The sequence below is a fragment of the Lynx rufus genome, unplaced genomic scaffold, assembly GCF_022079265.1.
Source record: "Lynx rufus isolate CCGP_SWC_20201006 ecotype Redwood Valley unplaced genomic scaffold, mLynRuf1.p SCAF_4, whole genome shotgun sequence".
Taxonomy (NCBI): Eukaryota; Metazoa; Chordata; class Mammalia; order Carnivora; family Felidae; genus Lynx; species Lynx rufus.
The window spans coordinates 162,756,379-162,776,180 of record NW_025814856.1 but is presented as its reverse complement, the minus strand read 5'-3'; the positions used below and the strand labels follow the sequence as shown (position 1 = coordinate 162,776,180).

Genomic DNA, 19,802 nt, shown 5'->3' with positions numbered 1-19,802 from the left:
ACCGGCCCCGGCCCCCCTGCCACGGGCACGCGCGGAGACCTTGCGGCCCAGGGCGACGGCGTCGCGGCGGCCCTGGCAGGCGGCGCCACTAGCCCCGTACGGGACCCGCCCCGCGGCCCAGAGCCCGCTCTTCATTGGCCAGCCCAGGAAGCTCCGCCCCCGGCCCGCGCGGGCGGCTAGTCCCCGCGGGCTGGGAGCCCGTCCCCCACTGGCTGGCCCGGGAGGCCCCGCCCCCCGCGGCGGAAGCCCCATCTACGCGGGTACCGGGGTCTCGTGCGCGAATGCAGGCCCAGGCCCGGCCCTTCGGGAGCTGCTCGCCAGCCGGGCGGACAGACTGCGCCGTAGGGCCGACTCCCGGAAAGCAGGAAGCAGGTCATGCGCACGCACTCATTGAGTCCAACATATTTATTGAGCACCCATGAAGGCAAAGGGCCGCTACCGTCACAGTTCTGAAGGGCCTTTGAGCGCCAGGACCCCACCCTTCCTTGTTTACAAAGGAGGAAGCCGAGACCCAGAGCTAGGAGTGAGTCTAAGAGCCAAACCAAGTGCTAGTCTCCAGGACTCTGGAGCACCCCTCTGCTTCTGCACCACGCAGCATCCGTTGATTCATTTGGTGTAAAGAATGCTCCTTGAACACCGATTGAGTGCCAGGCAAACTCCCAAGGCCTTAGCTTTGGAAGAAGGGGGAGCCTGTGCCCTGCGATCACCCCGGGTTCGAGCGACCACTGGAGTCCCAGTATTTACACAGGGCATTTAGCATTAGAAAGGCCTAGGAACTCGGAGCCCTGAGGCATCCCCAGGAAACACCGGAGACCAGCTCTGAGCGCTAAGGGGCAGGCTCAGAGCAGCTACCTTTACACCATACCCTGTCAGAGCCCAGTCCTGACTGGTGAGGCCCCCGGAGAGGGTTGGGAGTGTCAGAGCAGAGAAGCAAGAATGCACAGTAGGGAAGGGTGGCACCCCTTCTTCCAAAACCCAGGGGAGTGTGGCTGAGCTCGCACAGACTTGTTTACTCGTTCTTGCCCCAAAGGTTATGGCAATGTTCCCATCTGCCCCCAGCTCCGTTCATGATTTGGGGAGAGGCGTGAGGGCAGAGGGGGCCACAAGAAGTGGCCCAGCCAGGGACCCAGGCACCGGGAAGCAGGCCTGAATGCCGGCCCTTTCACACAGTACCAGAAAAATAAGACAGCAGTCAAAACAGCTAAGGACCCATTACTCCAGTTTGAAAATCACCCAAACCAAGAGCTAGTCTCTAGGTAGCACCCACGGTGGTGTTACTTAAGAGGCACAAGATGCTAGCTGCCCTCGATGTTTCCAGGAGGCCTGACGCTGTTCCAACTTCCACGGCTTGAACCTCCTTGCTTGAACCTCCTTGCTGTCGTAAGAATTTGTTCCGCTGAAATACAAAGGGCTCCTAAGGGATGTAGCCGATGGGAATGTCTCACCTCACTCTGCACCCAGAGGACCTTCCACTCACTGCAGAAAATAAAGGTCCTTTCTGAGGGATTCTGGCTGGGGGGGAAGGGCTGGAATGGGACAGAGAGGGGGCCCTGAACTTGCAGGATCAAACCACGCTTCCCGTTTGCCCCACTGCCTCTAAATCTCTTATGACCCTGAAAACCCTAAGGTGAGGTAGGATGCGCTGGGGTCATTACCCCCTTTGACAAGTGAGGAACCTGAAATGGAAGTGGTTAAGAAAAATTCACCCGGATCTGGCCTTTCTCTGCTACCGGCCCCAAGTTCTTGGAAACAGACCCCTCTTTTAAGGTGGCAAGTCAGGCCCGGCAGCCCAGAAGTCCAGGCTGACTGGCCAGCCTCACCCACACCAGGATCTTCCTGGCCGGGAAGAGCCTCCTGTGGCTGGGTCTGCATCCCTCCCCTCAAAGCAGCCACCCCCCTACCAGCAAGGAGCGTGCATACCCATTAACACTGAGACCTTGGAGGAGGCGTCATCCACTCTCGACTTGTTTCCCGCTCTCAACTAATAACCAAAATCAATCATGGATGTTGGAATACGGGGACTCACATACCTGGGAAGGCACCTGGTCTCCAGGGCAGCAGCCAAGGAATCCCTGTCAACACCCTGGCTGATGTGGAGAGCCCCCCTGCTGTCCCCACACGCAAGGTGGCAGGAGAATTCCTGCCCCTGGGGGCTCCTGGTCCCCTTTGCAACCACACACAATACTTACAAAAGCATCAGAAAAGCTCCATAAGGAGGGGGGTTGGGGAAGGTTTCAAATAACAAAAGTAGGAAATTCAAATTTCCAGTGCCCACCCTTCAAACTGTCCACTCTGCTGTGACCTCTGTGTACAATAACAAAACTGCAGGCCCTCGGTGTCTCCGTCGCTCCCTACCTACAAGGGCTACTGTCTCCAGTCCCCCCGCCCGCCTCCCGTACCTGCCAAAGGCTCTCACCGAAACTGGGCATCCTCTAAACCTTCGAGGATCCTTTCTAAGTCAGGAATGTAGAAAAGGCAGCAAAGAATGACAAACTTAGGAAATTCAGGCATCTGGCCACACACAGACAGTCACCAAAAAGGCCACCGCTTCCCATCTGAATGAAAAACGAAAACAAACAAAAAACCTCTCCAAAGCTTCCCAGAATGAGGAACCGGGCGTCAGGCACCAGGGGAAAGGCCTGAAGGCGGACAGCAGTCCCGCTGGGGGTGCCCAGGAGAGCAGAGGCCCCCCCCCCGCCCCGCCCCGCCCCGCCAGGCTCCTGCCGGGTCAACCCTCCTCAGTGTGGCTGGGCCTGGGCCGGGGTGGACTCCCCGCGACGGCAGAGGGAGCGGGAAAGTGCAGGCCCGCCTGGCCCCGGGCGTGAGTCTGCATGTGGACAGACAGGTGGTGGTTGCGGTTGAAGGCCCGGCCACACTGAGGGCACTGGTAGGGCCGCTCGCCGGTGTGGATGCGCTGGTGGCGGAAGAGGTCGGACGGCCGGCGGAAGGCCTTGCCGCAGTAGGGACAGGCGGGCCAGCCCTGACTGTCGCCCGTGTGCAGGCGCTGGTGCAGCAGCAGGGTCTTCCGCTGCTGGAAGAAGCGCAGGCACTCGCTGCAGTGATATACCTTGGTGGCCTCCGGCCTCCGGCCCATGAACGGACGGGCTGCCAGCGAGCGGCGCGCTCCGGGATCGTCGGGGAGCCAGCGGATGACGGGGCCCGGCACCACCACCTCCCCCGGCTCCAGGGTGGAGTGGTCCTGCCCCCAGCCGGTGGGCGAGCTCCCCGGGGCCTCCCGGTGCTCCTCCTCCACGTGGCTCCGCTGGTGAATGGTCAGGTTGATCTTCAGGCGGAAACTCTGCCCGCAGTCGGGGCAGGGGAAGGTCCGCTCGCGGCGTCGAGGGAGGATGCGGGGTGGCTCCCCGGCGGCCCCTCCGGGCCGCGGGTCCCCCGCCCGCACCCGCGGCACCCCGGAGGCATGAAGCCGCCCAGGGCCCCCAGTCCTGCTCCTGGGCCTTTTGGGCATTCGACACGCGGTCTGGCTCCGGGACTCCCCCAGGAAGAGCCGCTCAGGCGTCATCTCGTCCTCAGACCGTGCTTCTGTCTTGATGACCACGCCACCACCACCTGGACAGAGGAATCTCCACTGATTTCCAGTGGGCCACACTGGCCCCCACCCAGGCCACTCGACCCGGTGCTGCCTCCAGGCACATCTCTGGCCACATCTGCACCCATCCTGCACCTACTTGCACAGAGTCCTTTCTCCTCCACGAGCTCACAGCACAGATCAGGGACTCTGTTCGCTTGGCCCTAGCAAGCAGGCATTGCCTCCTAACATCGTCCAGTCTGTTTACCGTCACGTAGCCCAGAGGCTCCGATGGCCCATCCTGGGAGGCCAAGCTAAGGACATCAGGAGAGAGGAGACAGAGCCGCAAAACCAGGACCCGGGAGGTCAGGGGGAATGAAAGACAATAGGTAGGTGGGGGCAGGGGAGACTGTGGACCCTGAGATACATTGGCCATGCAGGGTCCCCAAGAGTTCTGACAACTTTAGTTCCCGTCTACGAAGGACAGTGAACCCTGGGGCAGCCAGACTAAGTAAGAAGCCTGAGGCCTGAAAGTGGTGGATGTCGTAGGCACACCCTGAGCGACTCATCGACATAACAAATCTACACTGAGCAACCGCCACCTGCCTGCCGCCCTGCTCTCTAGTGACAGGCAGGAGGCGCGAGGACCTGGGCTTCCTGGCTGGGCCTCAGTGTGGGTCACCCTGGACTCTGGAGGCGGGACTGAGGCATAGGAACTGCCGGAACAGAGGAGAGAAGGGAGACCTGAAGCAGCACAGCGGTCGCAGCAACAGCCCTCGGGGCTCCCTGGTGCTGGGAAGGAAGGTTCCGGCCACAAGCCCTGCTGGAACGCTGCATTCTTCCAAATCCTTTACCTGCCGCTCCCTTCTGAGCTTCTCTGGAATCAGCCCCAACTACTGGCTTCTCTGACCTCCCCCAGCGCCCAGGAGCTCAGCTGAGGCTCAAAAGCTGACAGCGAACCTTACCCTGGGCCCTTTAAGACGAAAACTTTGGCCCTTTCCGAGAAACGTCCAAGGTCTAGGACAAGAGGGACTTCTATTCTTGCTGAAGCATGAACTGAAACCACACCCCGGCAGAATGCAGTGAACCCTTAACTGCAGAACCTCCTGATGTCAGGACCTTGCAGCTCCCTGCCTGATGCAGCTTCCTGGTGACCCGCACAGATAATTCCTGACAGAACTTTATTTCTGTACCAGAAATGGCCCAACTGGGGGTCTCAGGCCCTATTCCCTGTGAAGGCCAAGGGTCCCAGATCTCTTGGTTTGAAGCCCATCCCCAGCTTGGACTCCCACCATGCCACCACCCCGAGGTGGGCCCAAATCTCACCTCTGCTCCCACCAAAGCAGGTACCAGGGTGGAACCAGGTGAGAACCGGATCCCTTTCTATTAGGGCAGAAAACCACCCCAGAGCCAGAATGGGCAACAATTGCTCTCTTTTTTCCTGCTCATCAGGTTGTAAGCCTGGTTTTACGGACTCGAGGCCAGGGAACGAAACTGAAGTCACAGGCCACCACATACAAACTGGGAGACATTGGAAGCTGTGAGCCTGGACCACTTCCCAGGGCTGCTGGGAGGCCTTTCTGTCGCCAGACCGCAGACCGGGTGCACACAGCTTGTTTTCAAGCAGCACCTTTCCACCAGGTCACATGGGATGGGGGGAAACCAGGACCTACGTGGTCTGGGTCGCCAGAGCCCCAGGGCACCAGTACCCGGGGATGAGGAAGGGACCCCTCAGGAGGAAGCCCCTCACCAGGTCCCACTTCGCCACCTCCCACCCCACTCCCAAGGGCCCCCAAGATCCTCCGAGGCTCTGCTGTGGCCACGGGGCCTCTCCCTTCACTCACCTGGCCCCCTGCTGGGCAGGCTGTCCCTGGGAGGGGAGGCTGGAGATTCCCCACCTGAAGATTCTTCCTCCTGTTTAACCGAGGCTGGTGGACCTGTGAGAGAGACTCTGTGAGGGCCTTTCCCAACAGCGGGCCCTTGATGGACAGCACAGGTATCTCTAAGCAGCCCCCAGACATGTTCGAACGCCTGCCAGGAAGAGGGGGCTCCAGGGCTCTGTCCGGAGGACTGCCCGATCCACCGGAGGACTGCCCACGGCACGGCCTCTGCGTCAGAGGTGAGAGCAGGGCCGAGAAGGCCATGGCCCCGGTTCCCGTCTGGGTCAATGCTGACAACTCCCTGTCACCCAGAGGGTGTGGGGAGGCCCCTGGAGCACAGTGCCAGGTCTGCAGGGGAACAAGGACAGTGAGAAGGTCCCCCCTCTCCTTACACACTGGCCGGGAAGGAGGGACTCGGGAGAGGGAGGGAGGGTCACCTCCAACCTCGGCGAGCTCATATTCACTGGGGGAGGGTCACAGAAATGACTGGAGAGAAGGTGACCCAGCCCGAAGAGTCAGGCCCCTGGAGGAGGAGGAGGAATGGGGGCGGGAGCTGGCGAAGCACAGTCTGGAGGCAGAGAACAAGGCTCTGGTATGCCACACGTTATGCTACATGCCTTCCGCGTGATACTCCATTTCTGGGAATGGATGGACAGAAATGTCCTTCAAACATAAGCAGGCAGAGATCACTGGAAGGGGGGACAGAAGGCACAGAGCCCCTCACGGGCTCCAGAAAGAGGACATCTACGGAGGAATGCCCATGCCAGGGCTGTTCCAGGCATATGACACAGGTTGCCCAGTTCGTGTGCCCCGTGTGCGAAGCCTGAAGAGGCCCAGCGCCTGCCCTCGTGTGCCCTTCCCCTCAGCCCAGCCAGGCCTTAGGGACCCACGCCTTTGCTCAGACCATCTTCTGCTGAAAATGCCCTCGGTTCCCAGCCAAAATCTACTCTTCCTCTAAGGCCTGCCTCAGGGGTCCCCTTTCCAGGCAGCCCGGTCCCCGCCACCCCTCCCAGCCGCCAGCTTTAGCCCCCGTTCTCAGCACCGCCTGTCTGGGGCCGCCGTTGAGGTGGCGTCCGCACCCCCGCCCGGCGGCCCTCTCTCACCAGCGATGGTTCCGTCCAGGCTTCCCCTTGCTTCTGGGTCTTGCTGGTGCCTGGGGGCCCGCCCTTCTGTTGGCTCATCCTGGGCAGGGCTGACGGGGCTGAGGATGTGCTCTGGATGTGGAGGGAGGCCTGGAGAATGCAAATCAGGGATGCTAAGGACAACACAGGGATCCCCCACGTGGCAGGAGCCTCTGAGGAACGGCTACCCGCAGTCACTGGGACCGGGGGGCGTCGGGTCAAACCCAGGTTATGATCATGCAGTGGGCTCCACTGACCATTAGTGGCTAAAAGAGAAGGAAAAGGGACAGCACAGTAACTCGTGCAATAGTCCCAGACAGGTCACGACACAGCAGGGCCAACGATCTGGCTTTTGGAGACTCCCAGCTCAGAACGGTACTACAGTGGCTCCCAATCACAAGTCCTACACCAGGCTGATGTATAAGGATCCCCTTGGAAGCACCCCAAGATTCTCATCACCGTGACTTCTGGGTAGGCCTAGAAAGTATGCATTTTTAAAAAAAGCTTCCGAGGGCAAAAGAGATGAACAAAGAGTTTATGGAATAAGAAATTTAAATGGCCCATGAAAACATAAAAAGATATTCGACCACACTCATAATGAGAGAGGTACCATTAAAAACACACTGTCGTATGGGGCGCCTGGGTGGCTCAGTCGGTTGAGCGTCCAACCTTGGCTCAAGTCACGATCTCATGGTTTGTGAGTTCCAGCCCCGCTGGAACTGTGCTGACAGCTCAGAGCCTGGAGGCTGCTTCAGATTCTGTGTCTCCCTCTCCCCCCACTCACGCTGCAGAAAGAGAGGCACTTGGGTGGCTCAGTCAGGTGAGCACATGACTCTGGAATTCGGCTCAAGTCATGATCTCACCATTCGTGAGTTCAGGCTCCATGTGGGGATCTGCACTGACACCATGGAGCCTGCTTGGGATTCTCTCTGTCCCTCTCTCTGCCTCTCCCAGGCTCACTTGTGCTCTCTCAAAATACATACATACATACACACATACAATAAACATTAAAAAAAACACTGTGTTAAGAAATTAAAGGCATACATAAATGTAAACATTTCATGTTCCTGGACGGGAAGACTTAATATTATGGCGTCAATACTACCAAACCGATCTATAGATTCAGCACAATCTCTATTAAAGCCTCCATGATATTTTTTACAGAAATAGAAAACCCCATCACTTCTCAGCCTTTTGGCTAAGATCAAGTGTAGAAAGAGAAAAACCCACCCTAAAATTCATATGAAGTCTCAAGGGACCCCAAATAGCAACAATAATATTGAGAAGGAAGAACAAAGCTGAAAGACTTCTTGATTTCAAAACTTACTATGCAGCCTAAAGAAACAGAGAACCGGGGCGCCTGGGTGGCGCAGTCGGTTAAGCGTCCGACTTCAGCCAGGTCACGACCTCGCGGTCCGTGAGTTCGAGCCCCGCGTCAGGCTCTGGGCTGATGGCTCAGAGCCTGGAGCCTGTTTCCGATTCTGTGTCTCCCTCTCTCTCTGCCCCTCCCCCGTTCATGCTCTGTCTCTCTCTGTCCCAAAAATAAAATAAACGTTGAAAAAAAAATTTAAAAAAAAAAAAAAAAAAGAAACAGAGAACCAAGACATAAACCTTCACATATCTGGTCAAAAGATATTTGAGAAGGGTCCCAAGACCACTCAACGGGGAAAGGACTTTTCAACAAATAGTGCTGGGAAAATCGCACATCCACACGCAAAAGAATAAAGTTGGATCCTTACCTAACTCTATATACAAAAATTAACTCAAAATGGATCAAAGACCTAAACATAAGACCTAAAACACAAAAGTCTTAGAAGAAAACATAGGATAAAAGCTTCAGGACATTGGATTTGGCAATGATTTCTTGGACAGGACACCAAACGCACAGGTAACAAAAGAAAAAAAGAGACAAACAAGACTTCCTGAAAACTTTTTAAATATGTGCATCAAAACATACTATCGAGTTAAGAGGCAATCCCCAGAACAGGAGAAAGTATTTGCAAATCACATATCTGACAAGATATTAATATCCAGAATACGTAGAGAGGTCCTAAAACTCAAAACAGATGGGGCACCTGGGTGGCTCAGTTGGCTGGGCATCCGACTTCGGCTCAGGTCATGATCTCACAGCTCATGAGTTCAAGCCCCACATCAGGCTCTCTGCCGTCAGCATAGAGCCCGCTTGGGATCCTCTGTCCCCTCTCTCTATACCCCTCACCAACGGGTGTTCTCTCTCTCTCTCTCTCAAAATAAATGAATAAACTTAAAAAAAAAACTGTAAAAAAATCTCAGTAACAGAAAAACAAACAACCTGACTCAAAAATGGGCAAAGGACTTGAATAGGCGTTTCCCCAAAGAAGATATACTAATGGCCAACAGGCACATGAAAAGATGCCTGGAATCACCCATCATCAGGGAAATGATGGCCACTATCAAAAAGAAACAACAGAAAATAGTCACTTGGTAGGAACATGGAAAAACTGGAACCTTGGCACACTGTAGGTGAGTGTATGGTACAGTCACTATGGAAAACAGTGTGAGAGTCCTCAAAAAATTACAAATAGGATTACCATATGATCCAGCAATTCCATTTAGAAGTATACACCGAGGGGCGCCTGGGTGGCTCCGTCGGTTAAGTGTCCAGCTTCGGCTCAGGTCTGATCTCACGGTTTGTGGGTTCGAGACCCACGTCGCGCTCTGTGCGGACAGCTCAGAGCCTGGAGCCTGCTTCGGATTCCGTGTCTCCCTCTCTCTCTGACCCTTTCCCGCTCACATTTTGTGTGTCTCTCTCAAAAATAAACATTAAAAAAAATTTCTTTTAGAAGTATACACCGAAAAGAACTGAAGGCAGAGTCTCTAAGAGGTATTTGTACGTGCACGATCGTAGCAGTGTTATTCGCAATAGCTAGAACATGGAAACAACCCAAGTGTCCATGAATGGGATGGGATGAATGGCTAAGCAAAATGTGGTACACACATACAACAGAATATTATTTAGACTTATAAAGGCAAGAAATTCTGACACAGGCTAAAACATGGGTGAACCTTAAGGACATCATGCTAAGTGAAATAAGCCAGTCACAAGAAGACAGATGCGGTATGATTCCACTGATACTAGCGACTCGGAGTAGACAAAATCATAGAGACAGAAAGTAGAACGGTGGCTGCCAGGGGCTAGGGGAGGGGGACAGAAGGAGGGAGTACTATTTAACGGGTATAGTGTTTCAGTTTTACAGTATAGTTTTATAAGGTGAAGAGAGTTCTGGAGATGGGTGGAGGTGACGACTGCGTGCCATTATGAATGTATTTAATACCATCGAACAGCACACCCAAAAGAGGCAAAGATGGTAAATTTTATGTTATATGTATTTGACCACAATAAGAAAAAGAGAAAAGAAAACAGAAATGAAATACTGATACACAGTACAACACGGATGAACCTTGAAAACATTATGCTAAGGGGAATAAGCCAGAGTCAAAAGACCGCAGATTCTAAGATTCCTTTTATATGAAACGTCCAGGCAGGGCAAGTGTATCGTCAGAAACATGTGTCGTTGCTCAGAGCTGGGGGAGCCGGGAAAGCATTGGGGGTGATAGCTGCAGGGTACAGGGTTTGTGTCTGAGGTGATGAAAGTTTTATAAAATTGACTGCCGTGTTTGCTGGTTGCGCGTCTCTATGAACATTCTAGAAACCAATGGACTGGACACTTTAAATGAGTGAGTTGCATGGGGAGTTCATTATATCTAATAAAGCTGTTATTTAAAAAAACAAAACAAAAAAAAACTATACTGACATACTTCTTACCTATTAGGTAGACAAAAATTCTACAAGGTTGACCACATTCTCTGCTAGCGGGCCAGTGGGGAAGGAGGCTCTCTTTCACAACACTGAGGGAGATGCAAATGGTAAAGCCCCACGGAGGGGTATTTGGTGGTAACTTCTGGCAAATTTACATATGCCTTTACTTCCCCTGCAGCGCAGTTCCTAGGAATCTATCCCAAAGATACATTGGCAAAAATACGAACTGCCTTAGGCACAACATAGTCCCTTCGGCACGATCTCTATCAGTAAAACACTGAAAATACCCAGAGGTCCGCCAATGGGGACTGGATAGACGGACTATGGTATATCACGCCACAGAACATTCCACATCCACAAAAGAAAGGAGAAAGATCTCTACCTACACGTGTGAAGCGATGCCCAGGGCAGACTGTGTAAGACAGGGATGTATCTCTGTGTTACTGATCTTTTCAAAAGGAAACACCAGAAGTACCAACAAGAAACTAATACAAATCGTTATCTGTAGGGACAAGGAGGGGACAACGATGGAAATAAGACTTCCCTGAATGTATCCTGTTAAACCAATTTGACTTTGCAAACATAACATGCCTTACACACTCAAATGGCTAAATCAAAAAGTAAAAAGAGCCATTTCTAAAAATCTAAAAATAAATAGAAGCAAATGAACTTAACTGTATATCAAGTTGATGACATAACCACATAGAGAAAATAATTATTTCAAGGGACCTTAAAAGGCATTATTTTGTCTGTAGGTCCCGAATGGAATGCATTCAGAAGACCAAAAGAGCTATACAAAAAAAAAAAAAAATCTCAGGCTTTAATCAAAAGTGTAATTGTTTAACATTCCCATGTAAAAGAAAAGTGACACACAAGTATAAGATCAAAGAACATTAAATTTGAGTTAGAAATATCACTATGAACTCATGATTTTTTTTCTTTACAAAAATAGCCATTTTCTCAAAAAAAAAAACCCCACATATTTTCTGAAAAGGTTTAGAAGTAATACCAAAAATTAGCCACTACCAGCACTGATACTGTGGTCTCCAAATATCATTCATCACTGAAAGGAATTAAAACTCCATGGAGAAATTTGTATTCCAGGTCTGGGGTAGGAAATGATTCTAGAACATCTTGAATCTGAAAAGCCACTGAAGTCACACCTACAGGCCAACGAAAGGGGGCTGCCGTGAGCTGAAGATGGGACAATTTAAGCACAAAAAATAATGACTGCGAAGGATTGGCACATATAACATATTCAACAGTCTATGAAGTCACAGTAACAACAGCAACAACGACAATGATGATAATAACGTAAAAAGTTCAAGTATTGGTCACCTTTGCAGGTTTCTAAGGCAATAGCCCTTCATTCTGAAAAATGACGAAGGAAAAGAATTCAGCCTCTCTCCTGCCTGTTCTGTACAGACTGCATTTCCGGGGAACTAAAAGAGTTGATTCAGGAAATTACTCTTTACAAAAGAATTTCAGCTATTCGGTGCATAAGGAGGACAGGATTTCACCATTTTGCAACCCCTAATGGAATAACAAATCCGGGCAATCATGTTCAGTGACTACTGATGTCATCAGGTGAGCTGGTGACGGGGAGCTTTGGAAGAGCAGGGGAAGGAAAGCACTGGAAAGCCAGGCGAGCGGAGCCTCTGTGCCTCCTGACGGGCAGCGTGGAGCACACAGCACCACCTCTGAAGTAATCCTGCCCGTGTAAGAGTCTGCCGGAATCCAAACAGGCCTCCCGATCTACCAGTTTATAGGAAATGCAAAAAAACGGAAGAACAATAAATGACACCAAATCCAGAATATGGGAAATAGTGGCATTTAAAAAGGTAAATGACGTGGCGCACCTGGGTGGCTCAGTCGGTTATGTGTTAAGTGCGCGACTCTTTTTTTTTTTTTTTAATGTTTATTTCTTTATGAGAAGAGAGCGCAGGAGCAGGGGGGAGGCTCGAACTCACAAACTGCAAGATCATGACCTGAGCCGAAGGTGGAAGCTTAACCGACTGTGCCACCCAGGTGGCCCAGTGAAGCGCCCCCGACTCTTGATTTCGGCTCAGGTCATGATTTCACGGTTCGGGAGGTCGAGCCCCGCGTCGGGCACTGTGCTGACAGAGCCTGCTTGGGATTCTCTCTCCTCTCTCTGCCCCTTCCAGGCTCTCGTGCATGCGCGCTCTCACTCTTGAAATAAATAACTTTAAAAAAAACACAAAACTTGGGGCGCCTGGGTGGCTCGGTCGGTTAAGCGTCCGACTTCGGCTCAGGTCATGATCTCACGGTCCGTGGGTTCAAGCCCCGCGTCGGGCTCTGTGCTGACAGCTCAGAGCCTGGAGCCTGTTTCAGATTCTGTGTCTCCCTCTCTCTGTGACCCTCCCCCATTCATGCTCTGTCTCTCTCTGTCTCAAAAATAAATAAACGTTTAAAAAAAAAAATAAAAAAAAACAAAAAACACAAAACTATTCAAAAGATAAATGACGTTAGAAGGTCAAACAAATAAATGACGTTAAAGAGGGAGAGGTGGGGCCGGTCCATCAACTGAAGAGCGGGAAGGAACAGAATGTGTAATATACACCCGCCCAGCTGGGCCCGGGGACAGTGCAGAGGTGGGTGAGCCTGGAAAACAAGCTCAGTGTAAGCAGGCGGACACAGAAGGTCACACCCAGCAGGATTCCATTGACAAGAAACGTCTAGAAGAGGCAAATCTACAGAGATGGAAAGCAGGTCAGCAGCCTGGCCTCGGGCTGGGGAGCAAGCAGAGGGAACCGCTAACAACTACAGGTTCGGCTTTGGCGGACAAGAAAGTTCTAAAAACAGACGGCGGTGACGGTCACAACCGTGAATGCAGTAGAAACACGGACTGCGTCGTCTACGAATGGTTTGGCAAGTTAGCTATATCTCAGTAAAGCTGCTAAATGGCGGAGGAGGAGGTGTTCCCAGGCTGTTTTACGGATTTTTTTATAAACCGAATACAACACGTGGACTTTGGTGGACTAGAAATAGAACCCGATACCTATAGGAAATATTTTGGAGACAATCGGGGAAATCAGAACACGGACTTGGGAGGAGATCCTAATCTGCTGGGCGTGAGACAGTGGTATTTTGGTGTTTATGTTCAGAGAAAGGAAAGAAAGAGACGGATGGAGCCAAGGTGGCAAACTCCCGATCGTTGCTGAATGTGCGTGACCGTCATTTGGGGGGTGCGCTTGCCCTTCTCTCGACTTTACTTTCTTCATTTTATTAAAAACAAAAACAACCCTCCCAGAAGATTCTGACCTGCTAGAACCACGGTCCTACAGCGCACCAGCTGGCCAGCTAGGGTCCCGCCCTGGCCGCCCCTCCGAGACGGCCGTCGCCACAAAGGGAAGCCGGTGCACCACAGGCCTCCCACCACTTAGGTCGGGGAGCAGAGGTGGGAGGCCCGTGATGCACCGGTGCCAGGAGGGTCACTGTCAGGAATAAGGCCCCACTGACACGATGCGCAGCACACGTGCGCTTTACTTTACGTCTGCCACGCAGTCCTCACAATAACCAACCACTGCCGGCCCCTGTGGCTCTAAGGCGAAAGCCCTCCCCTCCCCCCCAACAGCCTGTGACCAGGCCAGCCTAGGACAGAGTGGCCCCCGCTTTGGGTAAAGGGGCCTGTGCTCCCTTCCTGGCCTCACAGCACATCTGGAAAGCCCGTCCGGAGAGCAGGGCTCCAATTCGGTGTGCCCACCCCCCACCCCACCCCCACTCACCAGGGCTTGGCCTCCTGGGATGTGCTGCCTCTCTCTTACTCCCCTCCTCATGACCACACAGGCTTTCAGGACAAGGCTCCTCTCCCCTCTCCATCTGGGTTAGGATGTCCGGTTTGGAGATAGCATAATCTGCGCACAGAATGGAAGGAGAGCTGGGTCAAGACTGGACACCCGCCACCCGGCTGCCCACAGAGATGGAGAGACACGGAGCAGAACAGAAGTCAAAGCGAAGACAGAGACTGCCCTGCCGGAGGCCAATCTGTGAACACAGATCCCTACCTACGCAGCCTTACCCAGGGACACCAGCATCTCGTAGTTGCCCCGCATCACGTGCTTGTAGAGCTCCTTCTGCCACTCGTCCAGCTTGCCCCACTCCGGCTCGGAAAAATACACGGCCACGTCATCAAAGGTCACGGGCACCTGGAACCACAAGCACCACGTGCGCTCACCCACACGCTTACGGGCACGGCCCCGCGCGCTGTCCCACCCCCAGTGCCCGAGGGATACCTTGGGGACCTCCCCCTTGCTGCCCGGGGGCAGCCGCAGGATCCAGAAGTTTCTGTTTCTCAGCAGGTTCTCCATGTTCTCCAGCCGCCTCTGCAGCAGCCCGTACTCCTGCAGCAGGGTCCCCAGCACGGCCCACTTGCCCTCCAGCTGGTTCCCGAACTCCACGGCCGTCCTCTCGCAGTCCGCCAGCTTCTTCTCGGCCGTCCCCGCCCGCCCCTCCAAGGTCAGCAAGCGGGCCAAGCAGGAATCCACTTTCTTCTCCAAGGCCTGGATGGCGGCCACCACCGTCCACAGTGTGATCTCCGTGGAGTACAGGTACGAGTTCTTCTCAGCAGCTGGCTGGGGTGACAGAGAAGGTGTCGAAGGGCTTTCATCCCCTGTTTGCTTGTCCCTCTCTGGAGCCTGTCCACACAAGAAAGGGGAGATGGTATCACAACGACACGACCAGGGGCGCCTGGGTGGCTCAGTTGGTTGAGTGTCTAACTCTTGATTTCAGCTCAGGTCATGATCTCACAGTTCAGGGGATCCAGCCCCACATAGGGCTCTGCACTGACAGTGAGGCCCCTGCTTAGGATTCTCTCTCCCTCCCTCTCCCTCTGCCCTTCGCTCTGCACCTACAGGTGCACACATTTTCTCCCGCAAAATATATAAACATTAAAAAAATATATACAATCCAATGCCTCACAATAACACTTGCCCTGATAAAGCCCCGTCTGGGATCCTGAGGGCCAGCCAGGCAGCAGTGTGGGATGGGAGGCAGGGACATCAGTTAGGACATCAGTTAGTGTAGCCTCAGGGACAGGAAACACCAGCTGGACCAAGGTGTTAGCAAGTGGGAAACAGGAGAAAAAACATGGCCAAAGGCATGGGTCTCAGGTGACTTCCACCTTGGGTCTTAGTCCCCTCTGCAAATGAAGGCACAGGCTTTAAAGCACAGAGGACATGAGGTTTGCAGTGAGAGCGCCTGGGTGCAACCGGCAACTCCGCCCACTGACTTTGGGCAAGGTTTTGACACATCTTTCAACTTCACTTCCGCATCTAGACAATGGAACAATAATAGTGCTCAGGTGGTAGGGTGCTGAGAATTAATGACACAATCTTTGTTGGAAGCACTTAGCAGCGCATCATATACGCAATAGGCAATACGTGCATGCATGCCTGCGCCCTATGCTGATTCAGCTAAGATGATAACGATTAGGATGCTGACAATGATAATGGTTCTGGGCTCAGGGACACAGCATGAAACAGTTCTCACGGGCTTTTTTCTCCCCCTCTTTCATTTCATCATCCTTCGACACCCTGGGAAAGAGCTTCTTTTTTATTTGTTTATTTAGAAATTTGTTTTTAATGTTTCTTTATTCTTGAGAGACAGACAGGGCACGAGTGGGGGAGGGGCAGAGAGAGGGAGACGCAGAATCCGAAGCAGGCTCCAGGCTCCGAACTGTCAGCACAGAGCCCGACGCGGGGCTCGAACTCACGGACCGCGAGATCATGACCCGCGCCGAAGCTGGATGCTCGGCCGACTGAGCCACCCAGGCGCCCCGGTGTGGAATCCGCTTCCGTTCCGTGCGCAGATTAGGTTATCTCTAAACCGGACATCCTAACCCAGATGGAGAGGGGACAGGAGCCTTGTCCTGAAAGCCTGTGGCGCCTTAGCTCAGCGCCTGGTGCACAAGCCTTTCTGGAGCACGTGCAATGGCCTGGTCCCGGTACATGGTGCTAAAAGCCTTGTTGGAAGGATGAACTGACCTCTTACTCCTCCAGTTCACTCCTCCTTCACGGCCAAACCACCATCAAGTCCTATCCGTGTGACTTCCAAACTTAAACCCATCCTCTTTGCTCCCTCTCTCTCCCCTGCCGTCACCCGGTCCACCCAGACAGCTGCTGCAATGCTAATTTCCCCTTCTCCTCCATACACTTTCCACAGAGTAGTCAGTAAGCATTAAAAAACAGGCTAGACCATTTTAGCCCCCTGCTCAAAACTCTCCAACAGCTTCTCCGCGTACTTAGGACAGAATCTAAGCTTCTCAGACCTCAGCCTGCCTCCCCGACCTCACTTATTTACTACACTCCGGCCACCCCGGCCCCCTTGGATTCCTGGGACACATAACCCTCCTCCATGTCGGCTTTGGCTCTCCCTGCACCTCTCCGCGTCTGGCTTCCTCTCATCTTTAAGGCTCCAGCTCAAAGCCCCATGGAGACCTTCGCCGACTAACACATCTAAAATACGCCGCGGTGGGTTCCTTCTTTCACAGCACTAATAACCCGTGATGATTCTACCCATGTATCTGTGTTATGGTTTGTTTCCCCCAGAACACGAGTTCCCGAGAGTGTGTTTGTGATTCCCAGTTGTATTTCCGGCTTCTAAAAGAGCGCCTCTATCACCTCGGGTGCTCAATTAATACCTAGTGAATGAATGAAGGACTACACAATGAAACAACATTAATTAACAGTTACTGAACACCGGTCGTTGCAAAGGTGCAAGGTGGGAATGCAGAAAAAATGATGTGGCTCTTCCTTCGCCGGGAGAAAAATTCCGTACAGAAACCGTCATGATAAACAACAGTATATGATGGGCTAACAAGAGTTGGGGGCAACTCTGTCCTGTTTGGGCAGTTTCTGGGGAATCTCAGGTACTGTATGATGGCAGAGGGAAAGGAGGGAGTGGGTAGGAATGGCCAGAAAAAGTTCTGAGGCAGTGGCCCTGGGCTGGGTGGGAGCTGGCGCTGTCACCAGTGTAGTCACAAAAATGCTTTGGGGGGGGGGGGCGCGGGTGGGGGGGGTTGGTAACCACAGTACTGGCACCCTCATTCTCTCTCCCCTGCACTCGGGGAACCCTAAGGGAAGCACACACCAAACTCATTAAAGAAGAGGGAGAGGAAGTTTCTCCTGTAAAAGGATCCACAAAAATCAAAGTTTCAAAAAGTTCACTGAGATGCGTTAATAGAAGCTATTTATTGAGCTCTGTTTGCAACTGGTTTTCTGGTGCGTCAAAAATAGCCAAAGGATTCTTTTCTCCGAATTGGGCATACTGCACGTTATCGGCCAATATTCTAAAAGAATACAAGTAATCTAATCCAACAGGCTAATCGTAGAAAAAAAAAAAAATCTATCTACAATTCCTCTCCTGAGCAGCATTCAATACCTGTCTCTCAGGTAAAAGTAGAACAGTGGGTACCTTCGAGGGGGCGTAATTCCAAAGTCCTGGCCGCGGCCTCGACTAGGTGAGTGACCTTGGGCGGGTCCCTTCCCTCAAACTCTGCGGCTGTCAGAACCACATGGTGCTGGGGGCTGGCGACCCTGTCCTCTGTGTGCGCCTCCGGGAAGACAATGGGGGGGGGGGGACAGCCACTCGGTTCTAATGTGAGGCCTGTCATCTGAGGTGTTACTGGGTAGCCCGGACTGTCCCCCGCCGTCGGGCCTCCCGGCCGGCGCCCGCCGCCCCGCCTGCCCGTTTGGGCCGCCCTGCCGGTCGGCCCGAAAGCCCGGCCCGGACGCCAGACGGGGTCGGCGGGGCGGACCGAGCGGGCGCGGGCGCAGGCCCGGGCGGAGGCGGCGGGCCAGGAGGCCGCGCCGCGGGGCCGCCCCACGCCGGCCGGGCCGAGACCCTCGCGGGCCCTCGCGGCGGCGGCGGCCCCGGCCCGTCTGGGCGTCTGCGCGCTTGGGCGCTTACCCGGGCGGGCGCCGCTTCGGCCATGGCTGCTCGCGTCCCTCTCTCGGCGGCTCTCCTCGGCCTGGCCTGTCGGGCCTGGCGCAGCGCGCAGGCGGCGGCGGAGGCGGAGCGGAGCCGCCCAGCCTCGGAGCTCCTGCCGGGCGGCCGCGAGCTGCGTCCGAGCCACGTGCCCCGCCGGCCCTTTAAACAAGAGCTGTGCTCGCGGCCGGGCCCGAGGGTGCGCACAGCGCCCCCTGCAGCCCGAAGGACCGCACGCCCGCGGCCCGCGGCCTTCCGCGCGCCCACCCGGGGGAGGGCGGCCGCCCGCCCTGGCCTGGGCCGCGGGAGTGGACGCGGGCGGCGGACCTGCCGCGGGCCCCTCCAGCCCGGCTTCGGCGGGAGGGGGAGCGACCCGCGGACCCCGTGCAGGAGCAGCTTGGTGGACCCAGCCCTGGCCCCTAACCCCTCTAGGACGCTGGGGCCCCAGCGTCCCTCTTGGGAGAATCGGATCAGGTTACTAACGAAACAAGCTTTCAGGACACTAAGAAAATGTGGGAGTTTCCCTTTGTGTGGGGGAGGAAGGGCCGTCCTCAGCGGGGAATCTGAAGTGTATGCAGATTTACCATTTTAACACTTCTAATGGACCCAAAGTGACTATTAGTTTGGGTATATACGTTTTGCCCAGCGGTGGGGTAGGGTGGACAGATAACTACTTGTTTAGTTTTCCAGAGCAAATAGAAGGCCCTCAGGAAAAAATTATTTCATTTAAAGAAAGAAAGAGAAAAGAAAAGAAAAGAAAAGAAAAGAAAAGAAAAGAAAAGAAAAGAAAAGAAAAGAAAAGAAAAGAAAAGAAAAGAAAAGAAAAAAGAAAAGGAAAGAAAAGAAAGGCAAAAAGCTCTCCCTCCCTTCCCCAACACCCTCCCCCCCTCCCCCGGGAATCCTGAGTCTCCTCCTCCTTCCCTGGGGCCTGCTTCCCCAGCAGACACTCCGTCAGTTCAGGCACGCTTTGCAGAGCTCTCTGGAGCCTTCTGTGCCACACCCAGTCTTCACTTGCCCATCAGCCACCAACTGGGGATCTTCTGTAGCTTTGGCTCCCGACTGGGTGTGCAGCAAGAGTAAATCGAACGCTAATTCAGGCCCTGACACATCTTGAGTAAACCACTCAATCTGGGACCCATTTTCCTCATCGAGTTAACCACTGAATATAAAGTAAAATGTGCTTATGCAGTTAAAGTTTTATTTTCTATCTTTTCTGCATTTCCCATTCATCCTAGTTTTTGTTCAAGTCGGAAAACAGTTCCCACTAGAAATTACTCTGCAGTTTTCTTTCTTTTTTTAGTATTTCCTGTTTTTGGAGGGAGGAAAGAAAATTATTTGCCCATATATTTGATCCAAGCAAAAGTGTGGTCAACTGACCTACAATAAAGAAACTGACTTTCTCCAAGTAAGGTGCACCCCTAGAATTTGGGGCAAGGTTAGGAAGCATTATTTTATTTTTATTTTTTTAGGAAGTGTTTTTTTTTTTTAATGTTTATTTTGAGAGAGCACAAGCAGCGGAGGGAGGGAGGGGG

At 53.4% G+C, this 19,802-nt stretch overlaps 1 protein-coding gene across 2 annotated transcripts; it reads right to left on the bottom strand.

Moving 5' to 3' along the window:
• Nucleotides 1-390: 390 nt before the first annotated feature.
• Nucleotides 391-18,375, bottom strand: ZNF783 (zinc finger protein 783). Of its 2 annotated transcripts, XR_006965265.1 has the most exons (8): nucleotides 18,253-18,375; nucleotides 14,580-14,981; nucleotides 14,366-14,492; nucleotides 14,073-14,201; nucleotides 6,510-6,638; nucleotides 5,371-5,463; nucleotides 2,417-3,567; nucleotides 391-1,396 (listed from the first exon to the last, which is right to left on the bottom strand). XR_006965265.1 is itself a non-coding variant. In XM_047096828.1 (7 exons), the coding sequence occupies exons 1-7, from the start codon at nucleotides 18,274-18,276 to the stop codon at nucleotides 2,729-2,731; spliced, it is 1,743 nt and encodes a 580-aa protein (XP_046952784.1). In that variant the 5' UTR covers nucleotides 18,277-18,375; the 3' UTR covers nucleotides 391-2,728. The 2 variants fall into 2 exon arrangements, 1 of the variants encoding a protein (XP_046952784.1); XM_047096828.1 differs by having other exon boundaries at nucleotides 391-3,567.
• Nucleotides 18,376-19,802: the final 1,427 nt, after the last annotated feature.